This window comes from Apiospora phragmitis (genome assembly GCF_038363925.1).
Source record: "Apiospora phragmitis strain CBS 135458 chromosome Unknown utg000010l:1.0-9815664.0:9184709.0-9829525.0, whole genome shotgun sequence".
Lineage (NCBI taxonomy): Eukaryota > Fungi > Ascomycota > Sordariomycetes > Amphisphaeriales > Apiosporaceae > Apiospora > Apiospora phragmitis.
Genome location: NW_027117410.1, coordinates 85,181 through 105,348, shown reverse-complemented (window position 1 = coordinate 105,348; position 20,168 = coordinate 85,181). Strand labels below are relative to the sequence as shown.

At 52.9% G+C, this 20,168-nt stretch overlaps 12 protein-coding genes across 12 annotated transcripts; 2 read left to right on the top strand and 10 right to left on the bottom strand.

Moving 5' to 3' along the window:
- Nucleotides 1-449: 449 nt before the first annotated feature.
- PG994_012606 (MFS general substrate transporter) lies at nt 450-1,544 on the bottom strand (the record flags this gene model as incomplete). Its single annotated transcript, XM_066864015.1, has 1 exon — nt 450-1,544. One exon carries the CDS (start codon nt 1,542-1,544, stop codon nt 450-452), a length of 1,095 nt encoding a protein of 364 aa, XP_066710163.1.
- A 679-nt stretch (nt 1,545-2,223) lies between these two features.
- On the top strand, nt 2,224-3,961 carry PG994_012605 (cytochrome P450; the record flags this gene model as incomplete). The annotated part of the gene is made up of 4 exons (XM_066864014.1): nt 2,224-2,427; nt 2,520-3,060; nt 3,112-3,406; nt 3,457-3,961. The coding sequence occupies 4 exons, from the start codon at nt 2,224-2,226 to the stop codon at nt 3,959-3,961; spliced, it is 1,545 nt and encodes a 514-aa protein (XP_066710162.1).
- Nucleotides 3,962-4,380: 419 nt separating this feature from the next.
- Nucleotides 4,381-5,872, bottom strand: PG994_012604 (uncharacterized protein; the record flags this gene model as incomplete). Its single annotated transcript, XM_066864013.1, has 7 exons — nt 4,381-4,751; nt 4,790-4,844; nt 4,977-5,036; nt 5,099-5,188; nt 5,270-5,428; nt 5,511-5,615; nt 5,696-5,872. 7 exons carry the CDS (start codon nt 5,870-5,872, stop codon nt 4,381-4,383), a joined length of 1,017 nt encoding a protein of 338 aa, XP_066710161.1.
- Nucleotides 5,873-6,884: 1,012 nt separating this feature from the next.
- Nucleotides 6,885-8,546, top strand: PG994_012603 (uncharacterized protein; the record flags this gene model as incomplete). The annotated part of the gene is made up of 2 exons (XM_066864012.1): nt 6,885-7,130; nt 7,203-8,546. The coding sequence occupies 2 exons, from the start codon at nt 6,885-6,887 to the stop codon at nt 8,544-8,546; spliced, it is 1,590 nt and encodes a 529-aa protein (XP_066710160.1).
- Nucleotides 8,547-8,883: 337 nt separating this feature from the next.
- On the bottom strand, nt 8,884-10,544 carry PG994_012602 (uncharacterized protein; the record flags this gene model as incomplete). Its single annotated transcript, XM_066864011.1, has 2 exons — nt 8,884-10,057; nt 10,129-10,544. 2 exons carry the CDS (start codon nt 10,542-10,544, stop codon nt 8,884-8,886), a joined length of 1,590 nt encoding a protein of 529 aa, XP_066710159.1.
- Nucleotides 10,545-11,547: 1,003 nt separating this feature from the next.
- Nucleotides 11,548-12,180, bottom strand: PG994_012601 (uncharacterized protein; the record flags this gene model as incomplete). Its single annotated transcript, XM_066864010.1, has 3 exons — nt 11,548-11,595; nt 11,682-11,767; nt 11,955-12,180. The coding sequence occupies 3 exons, from the start codon at nt 12,178-12,180 to the stop codon at nt 11,548-11,550; spliced, it is 360 nt and encodes a 119-aa protein (XP_066710158.1).
- A 2,711-nt stretch (nt 12,181-14,891) lies between these two features.
- Nucleotides 14,892-15,428, bottom strand: PG994_012600 (uncharacterized protein; the record flags this gene model as incomplete). The annotated part of the gene is made up of 2 exons (XM_066864009.1): nt 14,892-15,278; nt 15,363-15,428. 2 exons carry the CDS (start codon nt 15,426-15,428, stop codon nt 14,892-14,894), a joined length of 453 nt encoding a protein of 150 aa, XP_066710157.1.
- A 21-nt stretch (nt 15,429-15,449) lies between these two features.
- On the bottom strand, nt 15,450-15,764 carry PG994_012599 (uncharacterized protein; the record flags this gene model as incomplete). Its single annotated transcript, XM_066864008.1, has 2 exons — nt 15,450-15,679; nt 15,719-15,764. 2 exons carry the CDS (start codon nt 15,762-15,764, stop codon nt 15,450-15,452), a joined length of 276 nt encoding a protein of 91 aa, XP_066710156.1.
- A 400-nt stretch (nt 15,765-16,164) lies between these two features.
- PG994_012598 (uncharacterized protein) lies at nt 16,165-16,395 on the bottom strand (the record flags this gene model as incomplete). Its single annotated transcript, XM_066864007.1, has 1 exon — nt 16,165-16,395. The coding sequence occupies one exon, from the start codon at nt 16,393-16,395 to the stop codon at nt 16,165-16,167; it is 231 nt and encodes a 76-aa protein (XP_066710155.1).
- A 145-nt stretch (nt 16,396-16,540) lies between these two features.
- On the bottom strand, nt 16,541-16,947 carry PG994_012597 (uncharacterized protein; the record flags this gene model as incomplete). Its single annotated transcript, XM_066864006.1, has 2 exons — nt 16,541-16,815; nt 16,887-16,947. The coding sequence occupies 2 exons, from the start codon at nt 16,945-16,947 to the stop codon at nt 16,541-16,543; spliced, it is 336 nt and encodes a 111-aa protein (XP_066710154.1).
- A 984-nt stretch (nt 16,948-17,931) lies between these two features.
- PG994_012596 (uncharacterized protein) lies at nt 17,932-18,221 on the bottom strand (the record flags this gene model as incomplete). The annotated part of the gene is made up of 2 exons (XM_066864005.1): nt 17,932-18,007; nt 18,082-18,221. 2 exons carry the CDS (start codon nt 18,219-18,221, stop codon nt 17,932-17,934), a joined length of 216 nt encoding a protein of 71 aa, XP_066710153.1.
- Nucleotides 18,222-18,903: 682 nt separating this feature from the next.
- PG994_012595 (FAD-binding domain-containing protein) lies at nt 18,904-20,138 on the bottom strand (the record flags this gene model as incomplete). Its single annotated transcript, XM_066864004.1, has 4 exons — nt 18,904-19,062; nt 19,102-19,389; nt 19,503-19,952; nt 20,091-20,138. The coding sequence occupies 4 exons, from the start codon at nt 20,136-20,138 to the stop codon at nt 18,904-18,906; spliced, it is 945 nt and encodes a 314-aa protein (XP_066710152.1).
- Between the last annotated feature and the right edge of the window lie 30 nt (nt 20,139-20,168).

Below are 20,168 nucleotides of genomic sequence, written 5' to 3'. Positions count from 1 at the left end.
AGCCGAGATAACTCGATCCACAACTTCCGGTGGCACAACCGATGCCAAGTTGACCTTCAGGCGTGTCTGGAAAACCAACTGACCGAGGCCCAGAAAGATGGTGCAGCTGACAGACACGAATGTCAATAGTGTTGTCGCGCCGAGAGGTGCGATCTCCTTTGGCAAAGAAGCTTGTACTGCAACATGCATCTATTTTTCATCCTCAGGCATCAGTTCAAAGACCAGAGAAAGGTGAAGAGGTAGTGAGAGTTTCATGTAGCCCACCATTGTAGTGGCCATGGAGTAGCCAATGCCTCCAAAGATTTGGTATCCGATGATCTTCCCCATGGATGCTTGAAGATGGAGCGTCGACAGGAGGCCGCCACCTAGCGACGCGAACACTTCAGCCAGTAACAGTAAAGGGTTCCAGTACCCGATTTTCATCACGACACCAGCGCTTACGAAAGCAGCTATAACGTCGGAGATAACGGTCGGGAGATAGTAAGTACCACTCTGGACCGGTGATACGCCGAGGATGCCTGGAACCAGATGGGAAGCCAGTAGATGACAGCCTGGAAGGGACCGTTGAGAAAAAAGGCACTGCCGATTACAAGCGGGATGTTTCGATGGGTCTTGAATAGACTAGGTGGTATCAGAGCATCGTCCTGCAAGTACAATTGCCAGCAGGCAAATAGGGAGGCTGTCGCTACAGACCCCACGAGAAGTCCAATAATCATGGCCGAGTTCCAAGCATACTGAATACCTCCCCATTGAAATGCGAACAGAAGCATAGTAAGGGCGCCAGCGAAGAAGATGAATCCCAGCCCATCCAGCCCCTTGAGCTTCTTAGCAAGGGGTACACGCTCTGTCTGCGCTGCCCGGAGCCGGAGAAGCATGGCGCAGACAATACCGGCAAACCCCCCAATGGGGAGATTGATGTAAAAGCACCACCGCCATGTAACGTACTCGGTCAGTGCTCCTCCTAGGACCGGACCGACGATGCTAGCAAGGGCGAAGGTCGAATTGATGGTCCCGGTGAAGATGGAACGTTTGTGCAAGGGAACGATGGTGGTCAATATCGTCAGACCACCCGCGAATATGCCAGATGCGCCCAGACCCGTGATGGTCCGGCCGACGATCAAGGCCTGCGATGACGGCGCCAGAGCGCACAAGAGGCTGCCGATTTCGAAGATGAAGAGGAACAGCAGGTAGACCAGCTTTTTGGGGAACAGGACATAGAGCTTCCCCGCCAGCGACTGCGTGGAACACAGCGCGAGTTGGAAAGCAGCACCATACCAGCCGACATCTTGAATGGAGTTGAACTCTGCCGTGATGTTGGGAATTGCGACGGCCAGCAGGTTGAAGTCAAGGCCTACAAGGAAGGTGCAGAGGCAAAGGGCTGTGTGGATGAGGAGTAGCTTGGTGCCTCGTACCTCGTTGGCCGGATCGATGGAATCGTCGATAACAGCAGCAGCGTTTGGCTCGTCGTTTCTCTTGGCAAAAGAATGGTTATTCGATTCTGCTGAAGCAGAACCTCCCTTCTCCCCTGCCGGACTGGACTGCATTATGGCGTCGGAATCTGTGCTCTTTGGTGAGAAATTTAAGTATACAGGTAGATGTCATCCGTGCCTAGGCGTGGGCGGTTGAGTCCTTGTTTGTCTGGATGTTAGTTGTGGGGTGAAACTGAACTGGGCAATGAGCAGAAGCCGTAAGACAGATCCTGGCAGCCTGGTTCAGACTGCACAGTGTGAGGAGAATAGAAAAAGGCGGCCAACCTGTAATGTAAAGGGGTGGTACGGAGTTGGTTGGCAGCTTGCCATTGCATGCACAGGGATGCATATGCATAAGTATTTATATTAATTGCAAATAAAACTTCGGATCGGGGTATGATCTACCTGTCTACTCCGAAAGTCCGCGAGACCCACAGCAGCGTCCCTGCCTATTAGAAGTGTGGGAAGTAAGAGTGGCGGACGGCAGTTGCAGGCTGGGGAAATTACAGTGCATATCGGGTAGCTCTACAGATTACACAAAGATAGCGGATAGCGGTGCTATTAAGATGAGGCTGCAGCCGCTAGGTCTCTGGGAACACTAAGTGAAAACGGATGATGTTATGATGTCTGACCCGGTATTGCGACTTCGTATCACCTCGGCGACGAGACAAGACCCTACCCAGCACTTAATAGTTGGGCAAAACGAACACCCGAGAGTGATTCGCCTCGGCCCCCTACGCCTCTACTTCTTACTATGGCTATGGAGTACAGTAATGCGCAGCTTTTGTGGTCGTCTGTTGTGGTTCTACTTGTGTACTATTTCATTAATGCAGTTTCGAACCAGAAGCATGCTGAATACCCATTGGTTGGCGACAAATGGAGGATAACACCACGATTCAAAGTTAACTTTGACTTCTTCAGGAACGGTGCAAGAATGGTGCAGGCAGGCTACCAAGCTGTATGTGTCAACCGAATACCATGTTTAGAAAGACTGCACCTTTAGCTACCTATCTCGTGATAACAATACATAACTGATGTCTATATGTGCAGTACAAGTCGGAGGCCTTCCAGCTATTACGAAACGAAGGCTACATCGTTATTCTGCCACCCACACTGCTCGAGGAACTCTCTGCCGTACCCTCCCCCGTTGCCAGTCCCCATGGCGCCCTCGAACGCGATCTTCTTGGTCCATATACCGGACTGAACCTCATTCTGGAGAGTCGGATACACCACTCTATAGTTCAGCGGAAGCTCACGCCGCGGCTGCCCTTGCTCACTCCGGCCCTTGAGGAGGAGCTCCGGTTTGCATTCCAAGAATCCTTCCTAGCACCGCAAAACGGTGATTGGGCCGAGTTCCAACCCTACCAGATCTTTGGCAACATCTCTGCGCGGCTGACCGCACGCGCGTTGGTTGGACCCGGCTTCTGCCGAGACCAGCGATGGCTCGATGTAGCGACCCAGTTCACCGAAGATTGTTTGTCAGGCCCGATGCGCTCTGGATGGTTCAAGCAGTACTCGGGAGCTAACCAACGTTGTAGTGTTCAAAACCGTCGTGGTTCTACGCATACTTCCGCAATGGGCACAACCCCTCGTCTGTAGGATCCTACCTCGTTTTGGAGAGGGCGACGCTATCTCCGCCAAGGGAAAGACGTCCTGAGACCCAAGATAAACGAGCTTTTACGTGGGGATCAAACTTCTACCCCCGATGGCTTTGATCCTGAGACCTCCAATGTACTATCGTGGCTCGCCGAATCTGCCAAGGGTGCGGACCGAGACTCCGACACCATTGCCCACATTGAGGTACTCCTAGCTCTTGCGTCAGTACACACCACGCTGCTGAGGATGGTTAACGTACTTTATGATATCACCGCTAGTGGAGATGATCTTATTAGCGAGTTGCGAGGCGAGATTGAATCGGCTTTTGACGAGGACTCTGGGTAGCGCGCGTTAACCCAGACCGCTACAATGCATTATATAAGCTGGACAGTGTACTCCGCGAGTCTCAACGCATGTCCCCGCCTACCACCCTGGGCATGAAAAGGCTCTTTAAGGAGGAATTCACGTTCAGTAGTGGCCTGCGTATGCCCAGAGGGACATACGCGTGCATGCCGGTATACGCAATCGAGAATGACCCGGCCAATACGCCGAACCCTGACCGATTCGACGGCTTGCGCTACTACCGTGCTCCCCAATCCACCCCGCCAAAAAGAGGAGAAGTTTCGGCGGCGGCGACGGCCCGGGCCGCTGAAGACGACAGGGAGCGCTTGTTTACCTCCCCAGGTAAAACTGCGCTGAACTTTGGGTACGGCAAGTCGGCCTGTCCCGGGAGATTCTTCGCGAGCTTGATCATCAAGATGCTGTTCGTTAAGCTTCTCACTGAGTACGAATTTCGATTCCTCCCAGGCCATGGCAGACCTTCCAACCTCCTTGCGCATGAGTTCCTGTTTTGTTGGCCATGGCAGAAGATGTTGGTTCGCCGCAGACAACAGTGAATGCAAGGACCATGAGCGCTGAATCGGCCGGATTGGTTTCGTTTCAGCGAATGGAGCCAAGTAGTTAGTACAAGAGAATGATGTAATAAATCAATAATCGCAAATTACCCGAGCTACTAATTGCTCCTGCTTTTCTCTGCCTTCTCTTTTCTCCGACTCCAACACGAGGCAGAGGATACTAGAAACTACAACATAAATTGTTCACAATAATCTTGTCAGTACTATTGCACTGTACCATGGTAAACATATAGTAAGACAAGAAAGAGCAAGACGGTGTAGAGATATAAAAGTCAATGAAATGGAAATGTTGACAAGTTATTGTGTGCAATTTTGATATGTGATTCTAATTACTCTCGACGAATCTTATCAACTAGGCAAACTCACCCGAATCGTCTCGTTAATAGACTGATAGAGTGCAATCACTTGGAAACAATGTCCACACCGCGGGTAACTTGAATCTTCCCATAATTCTCGAGCGGGATTGGGGCACATTCGCTGGAGTGACGAGCGTGGCTCCCAATTTTTACATGGTTCTGTGCTTCTCCATCCCATCCCGGGTCCTGTGATATGCCTTCCTGCGACACATTAGAGGACAGCCCATCGGCGAGACGGCTGTGATTTGAAAAGCGCCTCAGCGGGCTCTGGTCTGTGAGGGAGAGCAGGGACCGGTAGCTACGCAAGAATATATCTTTGCCTATGCCCCACAAGGGGGCATAGCATGGAAGGCAAGCCGCAATGATGGATGCGTTAGGCTCCATCAGGAGGAAGATGAACTGTGTCTTTTGGGTATCTGGTATTGCGGGTGTCAGGATCCAGAAGAGCACTCACGAATCGGAAGAATCAGGAAGAGGAAAAGAAGGAATGGGAAGACATACAAACGAGGCTTGGAGTGTCAATTATGTTCTGATGAATCTGATGGATAAGTATAACCCGTGCTAGTGCAGCGGCACAGCAGCTGATGAAACCCTAGGTTAGAGGCTGAGCTGATGTTATAACGTGTTAACCGAGCACTCACATAATCCCAAGCCAGAATATAAGGGCTAAAGCAATTCTTCTTCTCAAAGGCATGTGTAGCCTGAGTACCATGGGCAGTGGGAAGATCAAGACAATAAAGTCCAACACGAGCGTTCCAATTACCTGGGACTGGCCCACGGCAATCGGGTCAAGTACAAACTCCTGTTTCCCCTTTGTGATGAACTCACGTGGGTCCCCTTGAAAGAGAATGACCTTTTGTGAAAGAAGTCAGTGAAAATATTCGAAACATAGCGCCTGGGAGCAAGCAGAACTGAGAGAGAGGTGGTGGCCTACGAAGAAGACGGTAATGCCCCAGGTGCTGACAGCGCCAATTGCCAACCAGACGGCTATGCTGAACGGCTTGACCCGGAAGATACGACGGTAGAAGAGAAGGATGGCGATCTTTACGCATGTCAAGTCGCTTTGTGTTAGTAACGACTCCACGACGAGACACTACAATTCGACGTAAGCTTTTACTGTAAGCCAAGATACGCAGGCACCGTATCATGGATCGTGGGAGGGGCTAAGGACGAACCAAAGACGCATTCTTGTCTCCTGTCAGGGTATCAGTCTTGTAGTGGTCTATGCCCATGATCTGGGCGAAGACCCAGACCACGATGCTGAGGCCAAAGGTGAATATCTGCTAGCATGTGATCAGTAAATGAGTGCCGGGTCGCAAAGGATAGCTATGCGGGATCAGAAGACGGAGATGTCGCGCACCCATGTTGCCAGAATCCACCAGTCGTCCGCCTCCAACCCAGCTTTCGTTACCCGTCGAGCCTTGAAGCGCAGCAAGATAGCAATTGCCGACAGTACCGGGAAAACAGCGGATACGACAATGAGGTCAGTAGTTATCAGCGAAAGGTCTGATGCAGCAGCGGGTTCAGGCGACGCCATCTTGGCGAGACAAACAGATGAAAGACGATCAGGTGAGATAAGTGATATGATCACCAATGCAAGCTACCCAATTCCAAGTATTGCGAGCACCTGCGCCAGACGGACATAGCTCTCCCTCAGAACTTAAGTATTACTGGTAGAAAAGAAAACGACAGTTGATCACGCATTTCCTCCGCGCTGTAACTTGATTGACTCTTCGCCCCCAAGATATTTCGGGTTTTGTTGGTTCACTCGCCGCTCTTTGGCGAGCAACTGCCGTTTCGACAATAAGTGTGGGTGTGATTTTGGAGGTCGGTGAAAAACGAGAGGCAGTAATCTGCAACACAGTATATGCAGCCTGCCGTTTCGACAATGAGTGTGGGTGTGATTTGGGAGTTCGGTGAAAAACAGGAGGCAGTAATCTGCAACGCAGTATATACAGCCTGCCGCATTTGCCAACCAACAGACGGCGTTATGTCGGGCATTTCCGTCCGGAAACGAGGGGCAGGTAAGTAATGAAACGCTGCAGCTGCTGTGCCCCCACGCTGCCGGGCTCGTCTCCAATCTTGAGACTACCACGCTGTCAATCCACAGCTCGGCGGCTACTGCACCGGTCCCGTTTCCGCCGGCCTTCCTTTCCTGTCCTTGCCCTCCGGCAGCTTAAGTCACCATGAGGTACATGCAAGTACCACAACCACCCATCAAGACGTACTGTAGCGCTTGGTAGGGCTACCATGGTGTCACAAATCTCACGTCACCTGCATGCCATAAAGCTTATACGAGGGCTGCCAACATGTTCCAGATGGTCAGATATGTATGGTCGTCTTCATAACCTATATCGGAAATTTGCATCGGAAACAGTTTCTTGAGTACCCAAGTAGACCAAAATCTCCCATCGACTCATATCCCATGAGCCAACAGATGTCATCCACTTTCGTGGCCGAGAAACACACATAGGTCTGGCCGGCATATTCACAACTACCACACCCGAAAGGATTACAACAGCTGCCCCGAGGATTTCATCGTCATCAACATGGCCATAGAATCCCTTGCAGACGGGCTCCGTGCCCTCACATTCTCTTTAGCGGAGTATTTGAATAGATATGCGGTGCTCCTGGTCTTGGCCTGCTTGGTCCATCTTTGCTGGCATGCAATCCCACGTGGTGGAATGCCGAAACTCCCAGTGACGAACCGTACCTTCCGTCTCGAACCCCAGCTCATCACCCGGATCCGATGGGGCTTCTGGGCCAAAAACATTCTGCATCAGGCCCACGTGAAGGTAAGGGCCCATGAAATTTCAAAAACACGCTATTCACAGAAATGAAGATTTGACCAAACAAATGCAAATTAGTATGGCGACAAGCCGTATGTCCTTGCCCGAGGCGACATGAAGGTGACGATCCTCCCGGCCTCGATGATCCCCGAGCTGAATCAGCTCTCCGCCGATGTAGTCAGTACGCGCAAGTTCCACGCACAGACGCTTTTGGGTCACATCACGGGGATTGACATCGTGCGAGAGACCGGGTTCCACGTCAAGGTGTTATTGAACCGGCTGAGTCCGGCACTGCCACAGCAGATCGAGCCTATGGGCCGGCGGATATCCACTGCAGTAGCGCGCGCAATGCCGCAAACGCCAGGAGATACGGCCATTATCAAGCCGCTCGACCTCTTCGTCGAGTTTGTCAGCGAGGCGGTAGCGCTGATGCTCTACGGATCGCCATTATGCGACGACCCAGAAATTGTTCGGTTATGCCATCGGCACACCAGAAGTAGTGAGTTCAAAGTACTTATCATTAGGACTTGCTCGAGAAATCACTCACTAACTATTGAGACAGTCTTTACCATAGTCTTTCTTATGCGCTTCGTGCCGTCGTATCTTCAGTCCACTGTCGTTTGGCTTTTACCGTGGAAATGGAGTCTCTCTAGGACATGGAAGGCCATCCAAGACGTCGTTGTGCCAGAGATACGGCGTAGGAAGTGCGAAGGGTTGAATGATGAAGAGCCCCAGGATGCCATTTCATGGATGATTAAGGATGGGAAAACCGACCTCGAACAAGACCCGAAGATACAGGCAAAGCTTGTAGGTGCGCTCACGAGCGGTGCTACTTTCAGTACTGCTGGGGTGGTGTCAGGCGTGATAGCGAATCTGAGTATGCGCCCATCGCTCTTGATGGAGATCAGAGAGGAAGTAAGACAGGTCTACGACCACGTCGAGGGTCACTGGACCAACAATGCCCTTAACAGTCTACCGAAGTTGGATTCGGTGATGAAAGAAACGGCAAGGCTGACCCCTGCTGCCATGGTTCTTTATAGTCGCCATGTTGAGGAGGACCTTACGCTTTCAACAGGCCTCCGGCTGCACAAGGGCCAGAACATCACAACAGTACCTATGACCCGGTCGATGGACCCCGAAACATACCGCCACCCAGATATGTTTGAGGGTCTGCGACACTGCGGCGGCCAGCCTTTCCGAAACGTGGATAATGACGTCCTTACTTGGGGGTCCGGCCGCTGGGCTTGCCCGGGTCGATTTGTGGCAAATGCCATGGCCAAGCTAGTCTTGGTCAAGCTCGTTCTAGAGTATGACTTCCGACTTATAGGCAACAAGAAGCTGCCGGACGTGGTGATGCACGAGTTCACCCTGTTCAACCCTTTCACCAAACTCGAGGTGAGGCGCAGAAACGAAGGTCTTTAGGGACGATATAAGAAGGACATTAAAACACATATTGGTGCTGCCGACAGGGGGTATGGTTTAAATTAAATGAATTTTGACGGAACGAATATGAGTCCAACGACTTGATCTCTACCAGAGGTCCTCAGACGAAGGGATAGGGTGTATTTGTCGAGTAGGCATTACTAGATTAGCCATAATAGTGCGCATGTCGGCAGAATGTTTGATCATGAGCATGGGTATATAGATATTATAAATGTCTATCTCTTTTTTCTCCCCCGATTTCCTTGAAAGCAATCTTACAAGATTATTCCGACATAGCGTGCGACTAGGGGCCAGTACATGGCAGTGCGAAAGTGGATCATCTGACCCACCGCTCAAACTTCCTTGTCGGCAACCTCAGCTCGAACATGTGGTCAATCTCCATCATGCTACGCCCCTTGAGCTCCGGCACGCACAACCACACCGCCACCAAGGCAAACGCGCACAGTCCCGTGTACACGAACGCCGTCTTCGCCCCCAAGTCGCCCGCGTCCGGGCTGAAGATGTACGGCAGCACGATGGACATGACGGCGGACGCCACATAGGTCATGCAGCCGCCGAATCCTTGCGTGGGCGCCCGCAGCACCAGCGCGCTCGTCTCGCCCACGATAACATAGCTGGCCGGCCAGGCACCTACCCCGCACGCCAGGATGACCGTGATCATGAGCCCGGCCGCCAGCCAGGCCGTCGTCGCCGACGGCGGCCAGAGCCCGGAGACGCCCAGCGCCGTCCACAGCGCCAGCGCCGCGCCGAGGGACAGCAGCGTCAGCCGGCGCCGCCGAGCGCACGAGACGACCCAGGTGCCCAGGCCGTTGGCGAGGATGCCGGCCACAATGCCGCCGATCTGGAGCAGGAGGGCCGAGCGCGACGGCAGGCCGAGGAGGCGCAGGAAGTAGCTCGCGCTCGCGAGCAAATCCAAGCCGAACAGGGTGGGCATGACGTAAGCCAGGGCGACGATCAGGGTGCGCCGCAGGTTCGTGCCGTGGAAGCAGGCCCGGTACGACGCCTGCGTCTCGACAGCGCGCTCTTCCTCGATGATGGCGCGGATCCGGTCCAGCGCGCCCCGCGGATCCACTTTCGGCGCGTACAGCGCGCTCGCGGCCTTGAGCGCTTTCGCCTCCCAGCCCCGGCGGACCAGGTAGGCCGGGCTCTCGGGCATGATGCAGGCGAGGACGAAGGGGGCGGCCGCGAGGGCCCACTGGGACCCGAAGGCGCCGAGGTAGCCGGTGGGGCCCGCGACGCCGTTGACGGCGTAGACGACGCAGGCGCCGATGAGCTGGCCGACCAAGGTCAGCGTCGGGAAGAGCGCCATGGCGGGCCCTCGCAGGCACGTCGGCGCGTTCTCGGACACGTACGTGACCGCCGTCGTCTTGATCATGCCGACGCTGAGGCCCTGCACCGTGAGGCCGACCGTCAGCATGGCGCGGCGGTGGCCCTGGTGGGACGGCAGGTGCGAGAAGAAGATGACGGCGACGGCGACGGCGGAGACCAAGCTGCCGAGCATCAGCGTGGCGCGCCGGCCCACGCGGTCCTGGAGCCAGCCACCGAGCGCCGAGCCGGTTACGGACCCGAGGGCGGCAGGCCGAGCCACAGGGACAGCCACGACGAGGGGATGATCAGGTCTCCCCCGTAGCGCTCGCCGTACTCGCGCAGGAACGAGTCGACCGAGACGATGGAGCCCACGACGACGAGGTCATAGCCCCAGCCGACGATGGCCACAGACATGGCGAGGCAGTAGCCGGCCACCTTGGAGAAGCGCCGCAGGGCCGGGACCAGCGGCAGCTGCTCGTCGATCTCGGCCGTGTCGCCGACGCGCTTGGAAGGGGCGGCGTTGGTCAGCGCCACCATCGAGCCGGTATTCTGGGGGTTTTCTAGTAGTGGCGGGGTGACCAAGACGATGCCGAGTTGCTCGGAACCCAAGCTAGGCGTGCTCTCTGAGTGATGGCCGCTATCCCAGGGGAGCTTTTGCTGTTCTGGCATTGCAATTCTAGAGGTTGTATGCTTTCGATTATTGGTGGTGCTAACCTCGGTAGAAATGAAAGCGTGTGTAGTTCAGTAGGCAGTAATCAACATGTCCTCGCCAAGGGTCTTGCTAATCATAATCAATTGGGAGTGAAATACATCTGTCTTTTAACCATCTTGTTTCTTTGGAGGTTCAAAACACGGACATTACAAGAAGACGCCATAACTCCGACGGACGGACTTGGCAGTCATCCTCCCGTATGCATTGCGGCGGGGGCGCCCGAACTGATTGGGCTAGCACTGCGCATGAGTATCACTAAACGGCGTAAAGGGGCATATCGATCGGCAAATAGAATTGAACGTGCAAGCAGCCGCGTCGGGGTGGCAGTACCCCTGTACTATTGCCAGATCCGGGAGTTGAGAGCCGCGTCAGCAATTGGAGCTGCGTCAGCATTCAAGTATGGTCAGCAATGCGACGGAGTTAGCAATGTGTCCCGCCCCTGGGCTGCATTTGACACCGCTTGACAAGTTTTTGACAAAGGAAGAATTAGTCTGCTCTTCATACATGAGCCCCAATAGCACGTCTGTTTGATATGTGTTCAATCTCCCGGGGTCTCTACTACACTTACTGGCAAATATCCGGTGCCTTGATGAGATCATTGCATTAAACCAAGCTTTTACCAAGTATCATATTATTATGAACCAGACTTTCGCTACGACGCTGAAAATGCGTAGCAAGGCCAAAATTTTCCATTGCTCTTACATATACGTAACTACCTAACGATACCTCCAAATAATAAAGGCCGAAAACCTGGTCATAGTGATAGTAGTGAGTGATTATATGAACCATTGTGTGGTAATGTGTGTGAACTTTCAAAAAAGCACATTCCGCTGATCACAATTCCCCCATTGTTGAGTATCCTTCCCCTGTACCCCTTTTGGTCTCTCGCAAGCGTGTTCGCGCATATCCACGAGCTCTGTTCCAAGCTCGTGGTACCGAGCAGGCACTAGTCCTGGTGACCTATGCAGTGACACCAATGGGGGTGTTGCAGATGAGGGCTTGTCCGAGCTGATATTGTGGAAGAAGAAAAAGTCATTGTCAGTATGAACGGCACCTTGATGAATTGCAAATGAAGCGGTTTAGGTAATACGTACAACGGGGAGAGTGCAGCACTTGGCCTGTTGGCCACTTCCAGCGCAGATCTCCTGGAAGCTCTCAGGGCTCTTGGGAAGTTCGGAAACTGTGTGAAAAGGAGGTTCATTAGCAAGTGAATCGTTTTCTTCTTCGATTTATACATATGGAACCTCGAAGTGTAACGGAAGGAAGGGGCGGTAGCTATGGGTTCATTCGTCTGGATAGCGAGACTGCGAAGATGAACTCAAATATCGGGACATGGTAGCAAGGAGAAAATGTAGAGCACCACATACCATTGTCGCAGTTCAGGCCAGCGACTCCGCCCACATCGGTGGCGCAGCACTGTGGGACACTGTAGAGGAGGACGTCACGGCAAGCGTCGTAAATGCCGGCAGGGGGGCCGCCATCACCGGGGCAGTCACCGCCGCCGCCGCCGCCGCCGCCGCCATTGGTGCGTGGGACAACGGGGCTAGCAAAGGCGGTAGCCGCCAGGGCAAGAATAACGGCAGTGAGCTGCATCTTGGTTGTTGTTGGGGAGCTAGTGGTGTTCTGGGGAATGTGCTTTGAAGGAAATGGTGTTAATCAGTAAGAAGCGAAGGTCGTCTGTAGTCCTGGTCCCTGTAGCCTGTTGTGGTGATGAGAAAGAAGCAAGTCGGGCGTGATGGTGAGAAGGACAGCCCCTTTTTATAGCCATGCGCTCTTCTATCATTTTGTTGCTCTCGGTTAAGGGGAGATAGAGAGCCCCTCATCCGTGGGCCTTGGCTACGACGATGTCTTCTTTTCCCTGGTCTTATGGGGAAAGATATCCTGACAAGCTATCATCCGGCTGAATCTCCCCTTCTAGCGATAGTCCTTGGCTACATGTTCGAGGGCGTCTCGAAGATCGCTGAATTTCAACATGATCGACGATCTCAGGGCTATACCAGACCGTATTTCTTGATTTTATAGACTATATCGACCGGTTAATACCCCTGTCTACGCTACACGCCGAGCTATTCGGGTAACAGATCGATAGCCATTGCTCAGTCATGCATCCTATAGTGATGGTAGATGCAGCTGCGTGTCTAGCGCATCAGCTCAGCCCATGGTGAGCACCTTCACTCTACCGATATTCATGTAGCTCCATTGGGACTCACTCACCATCATGACGACGGAGAGCTCATCCACGCCACATCCGCATAAGCATTGACTCAGCTTGGGTTCTAGCTAGAACCCAAAACGGTAGGTGTTGTCATCAGGTAGTCTGCCTTGAGCTATGCATGGACATATGCAGTCCCTCATGTTCAAGGTGTCAACTTCATTTGGATGCCAACAAGACATGGAAATATGCAGTGTGAATTTCCAGATCGTTGTAAGGTATCTGAGATCTGGTAGTTCGTTATTGGCTTACGATTTGTGGAACGCGCCGTCGCCTCGCGGCTCAGGAGTAACCCATTCGTCCGTGTGTTGTAATTTCGAGCCGCCATGTTGTGATTAGACAGTTCAAGTATGTGTCTACCCGGCAGATAGGTGAGTCTGGCAGCTCCCAGTTCGAATTATGCATAGTGCCCTCCGACTTCGTGCATCGTTATTTCGGAAACCCGGCCCAAAGACCGGACTGCTGCAGCTGCGCGGTTGTGTTATGCCCAAAACCGTTTCTTCTATGCATACCTTGAGCTTGAGCGTCACACGACAGCAAGTCACACAACATGTCGTGATACTTACTGGCTTCAATCTGAGCACTTCGTATACAGCGTATGCATGTGAGGATGAACCTCGTTTGAACGGACCTGCAGAGAGCGACTGCACACAAGCGATGGAGGGTGACAATACCCGACAGAAACAAGGCTCTGGTTCAGCATTACTCGGCTAATTGATGGGCAATACGCTCATTAAGAAGTACGCTGTCAGCCCACATCCGCCAATCATCAGTCTGTTCCAGGGCCGTTCCCCTCCTTCGATGTCTGCGCCATTCACAACGGCTGTTAGCATAGTATTGATCTCGCTCAGGCAGTTCAAATCTTGACACATTGAAATCCGGTTTGGCCAATCAGATTTCTGCCAGTATATCACCTGGACGAAGTCCAATACTATCTATGCTCATCGGTCTTGTCTTGTCGCACAGTCTGACCGTTCCCCATTCGACCAGATCTGGCAATATGTAGCTGATTGACACTGCAGAACGGCTCCTAGCGCAGAAAGGGGGAAGGTTCGACAGGGGCATTTACTCGGGCCCGACGATCCGGATAAGACTCCCAACGTGTGCGGGGAAAATGGACAGATGCCACGGTAGATCTGTCATGTTCTCGATCCCGGTGGCTCAGGTGAACATGGTTTGCTTGACGGCTTTCAAGGGTTCCCCCGAGCGCGGGAGGCGGCACTGTCCCCGCCAAGAAGCCAGGGTCGTATTCTAGGCTACGAATGGGATCGCCAAGGTGCGGCCCCAAAGTGCCGTTGGAGACGGTGGCTTTCCCTGCTCTCTCTCACCTCGCTTCTGTTTCCCAGCCCGTAAATTTAGCCGACTCGAAAGCATGCTTTGCGTTGCTGTCCATGACGTCAAGCCACAGCAACGGTGGATATCGTGTCGTTCGATTTGACCTTCGAAAACACGGTACCGTTGAACAGGCTGTTGTTGGACGGCAGGGCGTCAAGACAAGCAGCCGGGGTATTTACGAGAGCCAATGTCATTCGTTGTTGCCTCTTATACCCCTGCGAATTCATTTGGGCTATCACAATAGGGAGTCCTATTCCTTGAATGCTTGCAAGCCACAATATAACGAGACCGTTAGGGTGGCGCATCGGATAACGGCATCGCAGCAAGTGCAGAGAAAAAGCGTACTTCTCGGGCCCGTCAACGGGATGAAAGATGCTGCACTGGTCAATAAGAAGCTACGGAATATGATCTATCGAAATACTCCGGGGCCCAAGCTGTATTTGGATAGATCGTATTCCATAGCTTCGACATCACTCATGCGTGTTGTAGCAAATTGCTTGGTGATATTGATGTTGATGTATTGCTATTCATAGGACAATGTCTCAGCCGCATCGTATGGTTATGATAAGGGTGTGCAACGACCAACACTGGAAATCAAAACAAAGCAGGAGACCGCTTCAATATCCATAGCGAACGACGAGTATCTAACTTGATGGATTACTGCCATAATGCTCAGAAGGCCGAGGTTGAAGTCTGTCACAATTCTAAGTAACTGAAGTCGGGACTATTACCGTAGTCTTTACATCAATCTTCGAATCTATATACCGGGCCAAAAATGCGCGTCCAACAATCCGGGCGGTGGCCGTTCCCTATTCCAGCGCTCCACCCTGGGGTCGATGCCTCCTACGGGTGTGGTATCAGGTGGGGGTGGACTGGGTGGGGGGTTTCTCCTAGGCGGCGAGGGGTGTTCCGGAAACGGGTTGCTTCTGCTCTCGACAAGCCACTCCTTGTCCGGATGCACGTCAACGGTGTCGGGTTCGTTCCCTACCAACACCATAAGCTTGGTGTCGGACGGCAGGGTAGTATCTCTCTCACAATCGCCCGCGGTCAACACGAGGTCCTCCCGCAGGCCCATTAGCCACCAGTGCACCGCCGTGACATTGTCGCGGATGGTAACGTGGCCACCCCTCGGTCGACGAACCGACTGTCATCCTGAAGTCTTTGTCTCATGGGCTTTCTTGGCGGCAGTACGGGCACAATATCGATGATTGGTCATCATCATCGGTACCGTCGGAGTCGTGGGGCCATATGTCGGCTTCGAAATGTTGTTCCCACCAGAATTCAGCCCATTCATAGAGGCAAGACACATTTATCTTCAAAGACGATACCTTGGGGTCCAGCAAAGACAGCTGTGACATGACATGCCAGGTTTCGGAGCCATTTCTGTCCGTCCAGGGACAGTAGGAGGGCTCAAGTTTAGGTCGTCAGGGTTATAGTGAGGGCTGTGCATGACTAGAACAGCCTTGTCTAGAGGGCCGTCGATGGACCATCGAAGACGTCGAATGTCCCTGTTCACGTGGCAAGACCAATAGTCGTGTCTGGGGTCTTCTTAGGAAGACAGAGATGGCATCGAGTCGTCCATACATCCCCCCTCCGGCGGGTCAGCAACAGGTCTTGCAAAGATTGCCATGATGGGACTGAGGGTCAGTCAAATGAGGCAACGCTAGTTTCGAGAGAATACAAGGGGGAAAGAAATTGAGATGGCGCATATCACAAGTGGTGTGGTAGAATAGATACGCTCTTTATACTACATCCAGTATAAGGCATCAGTGGCCAGGGGCCAGGGGCCAGGCGGTACGGCACACATGAGCCCACCCGCCTAACCCATTATAGATGCTAGGCCCGAAACAGCACCGAGTATCCATATATGCCCCTGCAACTACTGACCGAGATTCCTCAATGAGTTCGTGTCCAAAACGGGCATATATAGCCAGCCATCCACCACCGCACACACCTGCTCTATGCTTACTTATTACATAACGCTGCAAGCCCCAAACGCCACCGCAACCGCGGCCGTCGCCGCCCCCAAGCTACACTGTTTGCGATGCCCGCCAGGAACTCTTTCTTCCGCGCCTGCTTCGGAAGCCCGACGACGTACTGACCGTGGTACCGCGTTTCACCGGCGTGCTGCTGATGACCTCCATATTTGGGTACGCCTCCAGTACCCTGACAACATCTGTCTCGACAAGGGCCGAGGCACGGATATGGACTTCGGCATTGGCGAGTACGACGAAGTACTCATTTCCACGGTACGGGTTCATCGCTATAAACTACATCGGCCGGGAGAGTGTCTGGGTCAGCATGGATAAATGGGGTTTTGTCTCGTTGAAATGCCCCGGTGGGTCGCTACTCACAACGATGTCGCCCCCTTTTTTGCTTGCTCAGCAATTTATCCAAATCAGGATACTACCCCAGGCGGTATGGGCTGAAGGTACCAATGGTGAAGATGACCACATACGCACCACCAATACCGCATGCGGCGCTCCGGACTTTGTTATTATTCAGCTTCCATCTGAGTCCTTCAAATACCCTTTGTGAGCTTTGCCAGTTGCAAGAAGGAGCCCATGCCAGGTGGACGCCGATATCGGTGCCAATGGTGACTCCCACAGCGCCCGCTTTGCAGCTGTTCTTCCAGAAATTGTAGAATTTGGGATATTTATTTTCGACGCCGTTTGAATACGCTAAAGGTAGCCTTTTTGTTAGAGGGTGTTGCCTGGCGGAAGTCAGATTCCTGACACGATGCAGAACATACAGCAGTGGGTTCCCCCCGTCTTGTTCTCCCAGTAGCAAAAGTAGTCGTCGTTGGTATCCATGGCCAGCGTGATGATCTTCTTCACGGGTTTCCTTTCGAACCGATCGGCTAGTCCGGATGGAATGTTTCGTCTGTAGAAGTTTGTCAGATCCCGTGGTGCAATCGTCGTCCCACTCTGAGTTTCCTACTTCACTGTATCTTTTGGGTGACCCAGCAGATACGTTCCCATTTTCCCCAAGGCAAACACAACATCGTAATGGGGCATGTCGAGGAAGAGGGGCGCATCTTCTGCTCAACCCTGAAAAAACGAGAAAATGACACAATACAAAACAGCAATGTCGCGAAAGCGAGGGATAAAGATGGATAGGAGAAATGAAAGAACATGAATAGCAGGAGCCCGGGCTATGCGGCTCTGGGGCGGGGTATGTAGTTAAGCATCCAAGTTGCACATCGAGGCTGTCCGGCAGGGCATGGGTTAGAGGTGATGGGTACCTACCTACATCTAATGTGCAAAGGCAGACTTCAAATGGTGATCACCCTAGTACACGGGTACAAAAGATGGGTGAGAGCCGGCTGCCTACCAATGATATGCGCCCCCAACAAGCCACCTCGACGCCTACACCGGAACAGGGCGCACAGCCTGGTATTGCATCTACCAGTGAAACATTTCGACGTGTCTCCCAAGCGTGCTGGAAAAGCTACCGCTATGAACCCCCCGTCACATGAGGATATTCGTCATAATTGTATCACCAGATAACAAAATTGTTACTGGGGCAATATGCATCATTCGCAGGAGCGGCCAACAGGTCAAATTAGGTGGAAACGCCACCATGCAACTCACAGCCTGAAGCACGTACACAATGCTGAAATTGGAAAACCACTGTTGCTTCATTTCAGGCTGCGTCTGATATGCCTAGTCGCCACATATCCAATCACAGGCTGGTTTAACGAAGTCTGCATCAACAATTAACAGTCCCGTGGCTGAGAACAACGCTTTTCTTACAGGGGAACCTGTTCTCAAACAGGGAGATGAGATAGTGACCAGTCATTTACCCCCCGTCTCGTTGCCCTGTCGAGTGAGTGTGGCAAACGGAAACACGTTATCCGTCCTGTGTTCCATGCTCTGGGGCAGTAAATCACGACTCACCACCGACGAATGGATTAGCGTGGCGTTGGTGGCGTTCAATGGGCGTACTAGAGCGCCTTATCGCGTAACCTGAACTTCATCTTAACGTAGGTCATCTGGACAGAGAAGCCGCCAGCCATAGGGTTGGCGAAGTAGAAGGTCTTCACCAGGGCGAGGTATTGCACGCCGTTGGCTACCCGGTTCCTCATCATGCCCATTCCTTTTCTACTCTCGGGATCATGTAATACTATAATTACGGTGATGCGGACTTTATTTGCCACCGAAATAGCTAGCGCTCAGGGTGGTTAATATAGAATGAGGGCAATAGTACATTGATCTCAAGCAAGATATTATGACTCTAGTGCCTCGGTCCACCCAAAACTGGTCTTAGTCATAGTCCTGTAAAGGCTGATTGGGCAGACCTCCGTCCACAGCACGTTCGGTGCCTCTGAAATCTACGCTGTCAGCCCCGGTTGAAGTTGAGTCGAACGAGACCGTTCCACCATTCGATCCTCGGCTCAACCAATACTGCAGATGATCCTTGTTCGGAGCCAATCGCCATGTTCCGCAGCCTGGTGGTAAGGCGTGGAGTAGACCTTAGACATGAGTAATACACCAGGTTAAATCGACCACGACAGATCGATACCATGTATTGTCAACGCTTGCTGCTTCCGAGCAAGACTCACTAATGAAGTCGTAGAACAAATCACGACAAAGGGCTTAGGCGATGAGGATGGACGGGCATCAGACAACGCAAGGTCAATTCTTACACTAAACAAGATCGAGACCACGGAAAAGACCCCTAATCGGATACATGACCGGAAGCTGAGAATCGCAGTAGCAGAGCTACGCTAGTCTGCACAGGCCAGATCATAAGCTTGCTAAGTTATATCAAGCAAAGCAGCCAAAAGAGATGTGGAGTGATCCTGCCTGGGAGAACAGTTTGAAGCCCCCTGGAACCCCTTTCTGAAACACCCCCTGCGGGTCGTATCGCTCACTGAAGCGCCTGAGCTCTGCCTTGTTCTCCTCGCCATACGAGCCGATGGGGTCCTACGTGGTAAAAGCATAGTTCATGTACGTGTAGGGAACCAGCAGATCTCTCGCCGCGGCGCGCGACTTGATGGTGCCCAGGATCGCCTCCATGGCCTCCACCACGTTTGCGTCGTCGCTCTTGTTCGACCAGTAGGTCAGCAACAGCACCGAGACCAGCGGTCCGCCGTCGGGGCTCAGCCCCAACGAGTTGCCGCCCTTGGCCGCCGAGGCTTCGAGTAAAGAGCGCGCGTGGGGCTGCAGCTTCAGAGAGCCTATGAGGCCTTCACATGGCTTGATGGGTTCTAGGCTAGATGTCTGCGGCTTCTTGAAGGATGCTGGCGTCGGCTTTCAAGGTGGTGTTGAAGTATGCAGATCTACAAAACGTGAGCATCATGCTCTAAATTGAGGAGAGTTCAGCTAAATCTCAGACCCGTATGCTTCACTTACCTTTGAATGACAGGCGAGTCCCCAGCTTGCTCCTTAGCAGCTTCCGTCAGACTCAAGACGCGCATCGAGTTGAGTTGGTCAAGCTGTGGGCTGACAGATGTAAAAGGACGCAACACAGCCGGGTTCTCCTCGGGATGGTTATGATAGACCTGGTTTTGGCACATCATCTGTGGGCCGAACATGGCAGCATACCGCGTGCTAATCATCAGGTGCGTGTCCTTGGAGGGGTCGGGCTTCTGCAGCTCGTCGACGAGGGACTGGATCTGCTGCGGGAAGCTGGGCGCGAAGTAGTAGACGCTTCCACCGTACATGGGACCCTGGTCGAAAGTAGGGAGGTCGAAGCGAGTGACGATGCCGGAATTGTTGCCACCGCCTCGAAGGGCCCTCCACAGGTCCGCGTTCGTGCTGGCGTTGGCGTTGACAATCTCTCCTGATGCCAGTACCACCTCGTAGTTGATAACCTAGCAGTTCAAAAGTTAGAAATTTTGCTCCGATTACTAGGCACAAGCCCAGAGGTGGTTCAACAACATACATTATCGCAAATGAAGGCGGATCGGTATGGACAGCCACCTCTGTTATAAATGCTGTTTGGTGGTGACCTGCGTAATGCCAACTCTTGGCAGCTTGGTGTTGTTGGCCCCTTGCATACAATCGCCCTTTTGCCGGCAATGATTGTC